This window comes from Bidens hawaiensis, unplaced genomic scaffold (assembly GCF_021521415.1).
Source record: "Bidens hawaiensis isolate Kalapana, Puna unplaced genomic scaffold, B.hawaiensis_p1.1 tig00032409_1, whole genome shotgun sequence".
Classification (NCBI taxonomy): Eukaryota; Viridiplantae; Streptophyta; class Magnoliopsida; order Asterales; family Asteraceae; genus Bidens; species Bidens hawaiensis.
The window spans coordinates 21,645-32,576 of NW_027495516.1; the positions used below are offsets into that span (position 1 = coordinate 21,645).

The following is a 10,932-nucleotide window of genomic DNA, read 5'->3' on the forward strand; positions in this document are numbered from 1 at the left end:
CTACCGCAAACAAACCCTAAACACAAAGTCTAGAATCAAACAAGCACCGATCAATCAATACAAAACTAATCAACAAACGCAAGGGGTTTAAGCACTAAATTGATATAATTTCCAGCCACTAAACACAACCCATTTTATGTCTAAATCAAACTTTACAATAACAATTAACATCTATCAATCAAACAATCCAATAAACTCATCAAAACCTAACAATAATCATCATTCCTAGGTAGAACCGACAAGATTAGCCTCTAATCATATTTTGGACAGCCATGAATACTCAATAAAAACATCATAAAACTCATACCAATCATCTTAACAATCATTCAATGATCAAAAAATATCATAAACAAGTCAATCTCTAACACAATTGCAAAACTATGTATCAATTGAATAAGTAAAATAAGATGATGAACAATGTTATGAAAGAAAGGTTATATGATGAATATTGGGCTGCTTTTGGCTGTAAAAACTGATGGAGAACGATCCCGACACTTGGTTCTTGCTTCTTCTTCCTTCCTTAGCCGTCACACCTTCAAACCCTAGCCGAACAACACTTGCTTTTCTTCTTTTTTTCTGCCCCCTGTTCCGATCGGAAATATGCTGCCCAGCTTAGGGTTTTTCTTTTTTTTGTTTTATGTTATAATATTGTAAGTAATGGGCTTGTATAACACGTAGACGGGCCGGGCTTTGAGTTGTTTCTTGAAATCATATGCGTAAAAGGCCTTTAAGCTCCTCGAAAAGTCCGGTTTCTTCATTCTTTTACCCATAGCCTACAAGTAAAGATTAATATGTAAAACCTATATAAAACAAGTTAAACTATGTAAAATATAATATAATAACATAGATAAAAGGTGCGGAAAATAAGTGTGTTTTACAACATATCATCAAACTTTTTCCTTCTTTCTTTAGGTATATGGACATGAGCAATTGATCCCCATACCCTAATGTGATCGATAGTGGGCTTGGACCTGCTCCATACCTCTTCAGGGGTCATGTTGGAATAGGCCTTGCTTGGAATCCTGTTTAAAACATAAAAACTCCACAATGCTGCTTCAGCCCACAACATTTTTAGCATATTTTTAGAAGCAAGCATTGTGATAATCATGCCAATAACAGTTCGGTTTTTATGCTTAGCTACACCATTTTGCTGAGGCATAAACGTAGTTGTGAGTTGCCTCTTAATTCCTTTTTCTTTACAAAATTCATTGAACTCGTTAGACAAATATTCCCCACCTCTATCTGTTCTAAGGCACTTGATTATTTTCCCACTTTCAGTTTCTACTTTACTCTTAAATTCTTTAAACTTGTCTAGAGCTTGAGATTTTTCTGATAAAATATATACCCAAGCTTTTCTACTGAAATCATCAATGAAACTCAAAAGGTACCTTTTACCCGTATAGGATTGAGGAGTGATAGGCCCACAAATGTCTGAGTGTATGAATTCAAGAACCTCATCAGTCTTCCATTTTCTCTTCTTTGGGATGGCTTTCCTGGTTTGCTTGCATATAAGGCATGTCCAACACACAGCATTATCAACATTAAATACAGGAAGATCACAGACCATGCTCTTTCTCTGAAGATCTTCTATGTAAGTTTTGCCGATGTGACCCAATCTTTCATGCCACAATTTTGCTATGTTTTCATCACTTGTGTAGTTACACCCGTCGTTTCTTTGAACACCACATCCTCTTGAGTCTTCATATAAGGGAAACATTCTATTAGTACTCATGTGACTTTAGAACAATAACCCTTTATCCGGATGATAGACCTTGCAAATGTTTGATTGAAACAGAAAAGACAGCCCCTTTTGTTGGAGTTGTCCTATGCTCAACAAGCAATTCTTTAAATCTAGTACATAGTACACATCATTAACCACAAACTTGGCACCATTCAGGCATAACTTCACATTACCTTTACCACTAACGTTCATCCTTGAGTTGTTGCCCAATTTCACTATAGTGAAGTTCTGATTGAAAGACACAAATTTGTCCTTCACTCCACACATGTGATTTGAGCAACCGGAGTCAAGGAACCAGAGATAATTTTTGCATTCTTCATTGTTTTGAGCCATGAACACGTTGTCATCCACCCATGCCATGAGCATTATCTCTTCATTTTCATCAAATCCCATAAAATTGGCTTCTTTCGTATCAGGGCACTCATAAGCAAAATGCCCCAACTTGTGACACTTGAAGCATTCAATTGTCTCTTTATTGAACAAGGAGCGACCACGTCCAAGTCCTCTTCCTCTAGGGCTCCCACGGCCTCTTCCTCGACCTCGAGTACCATATCTTTCACCGTCTTCCATTTTGAGAACATGTTCATCATCTCTTTCTACCTTCTTGAACTTTTGCTCATGAACTACAAGGGTACTTTGTAGTTCATCAATTGTCATAGCTTCTATGTCATTTGATTCCTCAATTGACACCACCATATACATATACTTTTCGGTGAGAGTTCTGAGAATTTTTTCAACGATCTTCACATCGGTCATGGACTCACCATTGCTTCTCATTTGATTTGAGACAGTTAAAACCCTACCAAAGTAGTCTGGTATTGTCTCATCAATCTTCATCTCCAGAACCTCAAAGTCCCTTCTCAGCTTCTGCAACATGGACTTCCTTACACGTTCATTTCCAGCGAACCGTTTCTTCAGTGAAACCCATATGGCTTTAGATGTTCTTCTGTCCAGGATCTGCTCGAATGTGATCCTGTCAATTGTCTGGTACAAGTAATGTTTTACTTGTAGGTCTTTTGCTCTAAGTTCTTCCAATTTCTTCTTCATTGCCTCGAATTGGGCAATACCGACTTCTGGTTCAATGATCCCTGGATCAATTAGACACCATAATTGTTTTGCACGCAACAAATTTTCCATCATCTCGGCCCAATGTTCGTAATGGCCATCAAACACTGGAACCTTCAATTTCTCTGAACTAAAAAAAAGGGAAATAACTAAGCTACTAGTGGAACGAAAATAAAGCAAAAGAATTGGTAAACATAAGACTCCATCCACCCACGTGCTTTAACCCATTCTTCTTTATTCAAAGTTCGGAAACAAACGGTAACAACCCAACAGATTGCTCCTTCATGAACAATATGATTATTTATCAATAGTAATTATAATTTAATATTTATGTAACTATTTAATCAATTCGAGTAGTATGTTTAGTCCAATTTTCTATTTATTGAAATCAAATCAAATGCTTAAATGTAGGTTGGAATTACCACACTTATAAATGTGTATAATAATAATAATCATAATAATAATTTTTTAAGAAAACGTATATAAAAAATTGATCATATGCATATACACACCAAATACCGATTTTAGTGTTTCCCCGATTAGAATATCAATAACCAACAAAAACAAAACAAATCTTATAATATTTAAATGATCCTTCGTCTTGAACACATATAATCCAATTAACTATATGACTAATAATTAATAATTTAAGAAGGAATTATAATATAGGGATCTAATACTTTGGGATGAAAAGAATTTAAATGAAGAGATATACTTTGTCACAGTCGCAAATTGTTAATTAGAAGCTTAGATCCAGTAATATACCAACAAACCAAATCTTAATCTATAATCTTAATCTATAATTTTACGTTTTGAAATATTAAATATGAATCTCTATTTAACCGAAAATTTTATAAATCACTTTAGGATTTATGTTTGAGAGAATAAAGAACAAGTAAAGTTAATGAGTAGAAGATATTGACCTCATGAAGATGTGATCCAACTCCAAAAGCAACTCGTATTAATAACGTGTTGTGAAACAAGCCTATTAACCAAACATGTGAGAAAGAGATGTAGGAAGAAATAATAAGATTTCATTAATCATGTATGTAATATAACGAGGTACAATAAAATGTATATATAAAAATATATAACTTGGAGAAAAAGCCTAATCTATATTAAGTATTGATAACCAAAATAATAATTATTCATAATACCAATCTTATATTAAGAAATCTAAATTTAATTATTTTGGGCATCAAGTTAGATATTAAAACAAAACGTTTTAGTACTTAGACATGTGTGGTGCTATCCATAAATTAATTCTCTAGCGGGGCGACATTCGTCCTCCACAAAACTAGTGTAAAAATTGTTGTTATTGAAAGATATGTACATCATATGAATTGTCAATTAAATTTATTTAGATGACACAAAACTTATGAAAGCTTGAATTAAAATTATGATGCATACTTGAACAATGAGATCAATTATATATTTTCCAGGTTGTGGTTTAATATACATGTATGACCTATAAACTGTAATTTACGTATTTTAAACGATCGTTTACAATGCATGTACTTTGTTATTATTATTTTTTTATTCTTTAATTTATTATTATTATTATTATTATTATTATTATTATTAATCTTTTTCCCCTGTTGTTTATGAACGGTTCTCTACTTTCCACATAAATTTTCCGCACAAAAATTGTTGGCAATTAGTATAATTTGAAGGTTTCTTGATTCACACGACGTTAATTGAGTTCGTCTGCAAAGTGCAAACACAGTGTTTTCATGATTAAGATGTGATGATTCAAGTGGAATTGAGTTGGTCGTCACATAACTTTGATGAAGGAAATGTTCATGAGACATGCTTGCTAGACGCAATTACTACTATTTTGTGACGAACGGTTTCTTTATAACGTAAAGATATTAATTTAATAAGGAGCTATTCTAATGTTTTTTCAATCACAAATCAAATATTCCTATCACAAGTTGTTGCTTATGTTATACCATTTTAAGTTAGAGAAACAAAGACATGAAAACCGTATTTTCATATGGTTTAGAGCATTCTCAGCACGTTCTCTAAAAATATGTAAGGAGAATTTGTAAATTATATGGCATTTTTATGGGTGGTCATGAGTAGAGAAGAGATAAAATGTTATATGGGAAAGCTAAATTTGAGATTTCACTGTTCATATCGTATAATTTTTAAATATTTTTTAAAAGTGGTTATGAGTGAAGAATAGAGAAAATATAATGATAAAGGTATAAAAAGTATTATTTAATTAAACAGCAGAGATAAAAAACAGTGATTTTTAGTATAGTCTACATATTCTAATAAATTAAATAACTGTGAGCACATGTCAGTTTGTTGTTAAACCTTATAACTTTTTTCCTCCCAAACTAATAGGTATGTCATAGATCAATAATTATTCACTTTCCTTTTACACTTCATTTATATTATATCTATAACATGATTAAATTATTCACTTTTTTTTAAATTCTAATTTATTGCATATACTATACATTTTTATAAAAATAAATATTCTTATAAATTATAAATATACGCTTTAAAAATCTATCCATTTATTTTTTCAGTTAATTTACTAAACTATATATATATATTATATATATATATATATCTACCTATTCTAATAAAGTAAAATAAATGTGGACACTTGTCATGTTTTGGTTAATTCTTATAATTTTTTCCCTCTAAAACTAATATACCCTAATATATATAATAAATCAATAATGATTTACTTTCCTTTTACACTATATTTATATAATATCTATATATTTTTATAAATATAAATATTAATATATTATTTTACTATATATTTCAAAATACTTTGTGGATTTTAAAAATTAACAACAAATCATGTTTCTGAAATGAAAATTGTTTCGGGTTTTTTGTGGAACTTAAATTTGATTTTATGGGTCAAAAGTTGGTACATTGATTGTTTGGTACAAGTTAACTGCATTTAGGTTAAAATTTATAACGGGTTAAAAATGAAAATTTTGAGTATTTTTAAAAGTTTGAGAATGCAAAATAGATTTATCGTCAAATTTGTTATGGGTTCAAAGTGTTGACTTTAAAATGTCAAAAGTCTGAAAGTTAGAAATTTAAATATGATTTGGGTTTCAAATTTACTTTTAAGGTTATTTTTTGAAATAATCAAAAGGTTCGGGATTTGGCAAATTGACTATTTTTCCCTCAACTATTAAAATATAAGAAAAGATTGCGAACACTTTCGACGTGCCAACCTCATGCCTATCAATGCTTCTAACTTTTATCAAATTTGAAATATTTATGTCAACATTAATTTTTCCTTCAACGGTGATTAAAACGTTGTATGGGAAGCATGTCATGCAGAACTATGCTCAAATGAATATTCACAATATTGAATGGGTTAACATGTTATTTTTATGTTGTCATTATGACAAAGTCGAGAAGCCCTCTGAAACTTATCAAAATCTTTTTCATGGTTTAGCTCAGAAAAACATAGCTTTTGAAGAACATCTATTATTACGAGTGTTACCTATATACAGAAGCATTCTCGGATACATTTTTGCACATGTATTTTTTTTATTAAGTTCATTTAAAAAAATCATTTTGTGATATAAATAAAATCAATTTATATACACATTATAAAGATACAAGCATAGATGTAATACATTATTTTTTTCATATATGCTATGTAATTAATTTTTTACTTATAATTTTATAATTTGAATTATCTCGTGTGTAACACGGGCATATATATATATATATATATATATATATATATATATATATATATATATATAGGCTAAGTATAAAATAAAAACCCTCTTGAGTTGTGAAAACTCTAGAAACTCATTCTCAACCACATGTTTTTAATTAATGTTTAATCTTATGGTCCACAATTAAAGTGAATAAAAAATGTAAATATAAATATAACTTTTTCTCTCTCCTGAAAACATATATAAAAATTAGTATAAAAATGTTAAAAAATAGCAAAACATTTTTTTTTGATTTTTTATGTTTTGTATTAAATGTTACAACATATATTACATGTAACAAAAAAAAACGATGTTACATAGGGTTTTCGCGGGTTTTCACAACTCAAATGGATTTTCATTTTAACCTTACCATATGTATATATATATATATATATATATATATATATATATATATATATATATATATATATATATATATAGAGAGAGAGAGAGAGAGAGAAGATTTCAAATGAGAACCCCTTTGAGTTTTAAGAACTCGAAAGAACTCAGTGTAACGATTTTTTTTTCGAATTTTTTTTACACATGCATAATATATGTAAGTTACATACACGTAAAAAAAATTACATAATTTTTTACACACCGAGCCGACATTTTACACATGTGTAACGGACGTAAAAGTTAGTGTAACCACTTACATCTTTATTCTCTCTCATACTTTGACTTTTTTGCTAGATTTAATCTCAACCACATATTCCAATCCACCTAATTAAATGTGTGGCATAGAATGGAGTTCTTAAGTTCTTACAACTCAACATGGTTCTCAAAAGATCCCTCCCCTATATATATATATATATGCTAAAATGTAATAATATGTACCATTCACTTTTATATATAATAAAGTTTATCATAATCAGTTTCTCGGTGTGTTTTATGTTTTTGTGGAACTTAAATTTGATTGTTACGAGTCAAAAGTTGGTAAATAGATTGTGTGGTACAGTTAATTACATTTGGCTCAAAATCTGTTATGGGTCAACAAGGGGTAATATAAGTATTTTCAAAAGTTTGAGAGTGCAAGTAGATTCATTGTCAAATCTGTTACGGGTTCAAAGTTTTGATTTGAAAATATCGAACAAATGAAAGTTAGAATTTTAAAAGTGATTTAAGTTTCGAATTTATTTTCAATGACACTTTTAGAAATAATGAAAAAATTCAGAATTTGGCTAATTGACTCTTTTCCTCACAACTATTAAAATTTAAGAAAAAACGGCAAACACTTTCGACACACTACCTCCAGGTCTATCAATACTTCTAACTTTTATCAAATTTGAAACATTTGTATCATCATTGATTTTTCCTTTAATGGTGATTAAAATGTAGTGTGTGAAACATGTCATACAAAATTATGCTCAAGTGAAGCAAAACAATCACAAAATTGAACATGTTAACGTGTTATTTTTATGTGTTGTCATTATGCCAAAGTCAAGAAACCCCCTCAAAATTATAAAAATTATTTTTATGGTGTAACTCATAACTATTATTGTATGAAAAGTCTTTTTTTAATTAGTTCATAACCAAAATTCTTTCAATTATATATATATATATATATATATGATACTGAGAATCAAATTTCCAATGAATGGATCGTTCTCAGGTATGTGTTTGCACTTGTGTTATTATTATTATTATTATTATTTATTAAGTTCTTTTAAAAAAAACTTATTTTCTGATATAAATAAATATATATATATATACATACATATATAAATATATATATATATATGATACTGAGAATCAAATTTTCAATGGATGGATCGTTCTCAGGTATGTTTTTGCACTTGTGTTATTATTATTATTATTTATTAAGTTTTTTTAAAAAAAAATTAATTTCTGATATAAATAAAATAAATTTATATACATATAGTATAGATATAATCATAGATGTAATCCTTTTTCCATGTACAGTATGCATTTATTTATAATTTTATTATTTGGATCATCTCGTGTGTTGCACGGACTTTAAAGCTGGTTATATGATATATATGGATATAGGGTAGGGAATGGGCTGGGAATGCTCTTAGTTTGACGGAATCTGTACCATGTTATTTTTAAACGTATTTTGGCTCGCATAATTTAATACACCTTTCAAACAAATGAGAGGGTCGTGGGTTCCTTTTTTCCTTTTTTTCTTATAGCAAAAAGAATATATTAAAAGATGGTAGTCAGGAAAAGCTAACCAAGCGTTAAAGACACACTATTTCATGAAAAGAAGTGGGTTACGATTCTACGAATCCGCTCGGTCCAAGAGATTTTAGGTGTTTTATTTCTAGCTATAACCCATAAAAACGAAAAATGTATGATGGAATATAAAATTAGCTTGACTTCAAATCATCAACTTTAAATATGGCTTTATTCCTAGCCTTCCAAATCACCCAAGTAGAAAATATAATCCCTTCTGTCGAAGCATGAAATGAATCTGACCTGATCCATGACGATGTTTCCACGGATTTTCGAGATGAACGAACCACGTCTTGATCTTCTTCTCCGGTTGCTTGAGACCTGCAATGGTTTTTCGGGGGTGTGGAGGTGACTGCTAAGAAATCTCAAAGATCTCTTGTTTACAGACACAAAAAAGTGGTGGTGGCTCTTATTGAGCATGACCCTCTAATAAGGAGGTGGAGACCTCCTTATATAGAGAGCCTCATGGCCACCATCATGGTACCCTAATGGGCCTAGCCCAGTTAGGGTTACCTCCACAAAACCCCCTCAGGCCAATAACATTGTATTAGTCCATATAATAAAATAAGCCAAACATAATAAATTTAGGGTCGTAAAACCGGGTTTAGTACCATACCCCTACAAGCCCCCCAAGTCCAGCGTTGCTCCTGGGCGCGCAAGCGTCTAGGTGGAGCGCAGGACTTTATGAGGTGTGTTAGGCCATGAGGCGGTTTTTTCCCTTTTCTTCGGCCTTGTCTTTATTGTCTTTGAGTTTTGGGAGGTTTTCTTCATGATGGTGACATGTTGCGGTCTTTATGATAATGATGGTGCCCTGGCATGAATAAGATATAGCACGCATCATAACAATAGTGGCGCGAGGCCTGATAAAAGGTAGAGCGCGCATCTCGATAATAATGTAACATAACTTGCGCGCGAGGCAGCTTACGAGTTATGAGAATATTAAAGCCTGCGCGCGAGGCGACTTACGGATCTATAAGAATAATAAAAACTGCGCGCGAGGCGACTTACGAGTTATAAGAATAATAAAGCCTGAGCGTGAGGCGACTTACGAGCTATAAGAATAATAAAGCTTGCGCGCGAGGCGACTTACGAGCTATAAGAATAATAAAGCTTGCGCGCGAGGCGACTTACGAGCTATAAGAATAATGAAGCTTGCGCGCGAGGCGACCTACGAGCTATAAGAATAATGAAGCTTGCGCGTGAGGCGACCTACGAGCTATAAGAATAATAAAGCTTGCGCGTGAGGCGACTTACGAGCTATAAGAATAATGAAGCTTGCGCGAGTTGCGACTTACGAGCTATAATAATAATAAAGCCTGCGCGTGAGGCGACTTACGAGCTATAAGAATAATAAAGCTTGCGCGCGAGGCGACTTACGAGCTATAAGAATAATAAGCTTGCGCGAGTTGCGGCTTATCAGCTATAATAATAATGATAATGACTGGCTCACAAGGGCCTCTTCTACGCAGGATGAATAATCCCAGCTTGTCTTCAAAATAATAATGGAGGCATAAACGGCCATAGTAATAATGTTATGGGTGCTGGTGCGACTCGTAGCCGAACATAGGCGCGTGGCCGTTTGGGATATTGTTAGGCTCCCGCCCTAAGATTCGGATGTCTTCCATCGCGATAATGCAGTGGTGGTATATCACGATAGTCCCCTAGTTCATTGCTGCTAAATGAGGTTGTCCTTATCCTGATTTGGGATTAGACTATTCTCATTTGCTGTGTCGCTTGCGCATAGGCTTTGGCTTTGTGTTATGCGCCACGCGCAGATGTTGCATGCGCGTGCGCGTAGACTTTATGTCCCGCGCCACGCGCAGATGTTGCATGCGCGTGCGCGTAGACTTTATGTCCCGCGCCACGCGCAGATGTTGCATGCGCGTGCGCGTAGACTTTATGTCCCGCGCCACGCGCAGATGTTGCATGCGCGTGCGCGTAGACTTTGTGTCATGCGCCATGCGCAGATGTCGCATGCGCATGCGCGTAGACTTTATGTCCCGCGCCACGTGCAGATGTTGCATGCGCGTGCGCGTAGACTTTGTGTCATGCGCCATGCGCAGATGTTGCGTGCACTGATGTGATATGTGTGAGCATGTGATGCGTAAGCACATGTAATATGCGTGAGCATATGTGATGCGTGAGCATATGATATGCGACTGCGCTCAAGCATCATGGTGGTGCGCATGTTGAACGGAGCGGAGCCGCGTTAGGTCTTGTATT

The 10,932-nt window shown here is 33.0% G+C and overlaps 1 protein-coding gene across 1 annotated transcript; it reads right to left on the bottom strand.

Annotated features, from left to right (window-relative positions):
- Positions 1 to 1,738: 1,738 nt before the first annotated feature.
- On the bottom strand, positions 1,739 to 2,878 carry LOC143583475 (uncharacterized). The gene has a single exon (XM_077065775.1). The coding sequence runs from the start codon at positions 2,876 to 2,878 to the stop codon at positions 1,739 to 1,741; it is 1,140 nt and encodes a 379-aa protein (XP_076921890.1).
- Positions 2,879 to 10,932: the final 8,054 nt, after the last annotated feature.

Excerpts from the sequence above, each read along its gene's own strand:
- LOC143583475 (XM_077065775.1), bottom strand. The coding sequence starts at position 2,878 with ATGGAAAATTTGTTGCGTGCAAAACAATTATGGTGTCTAATTGATCCA.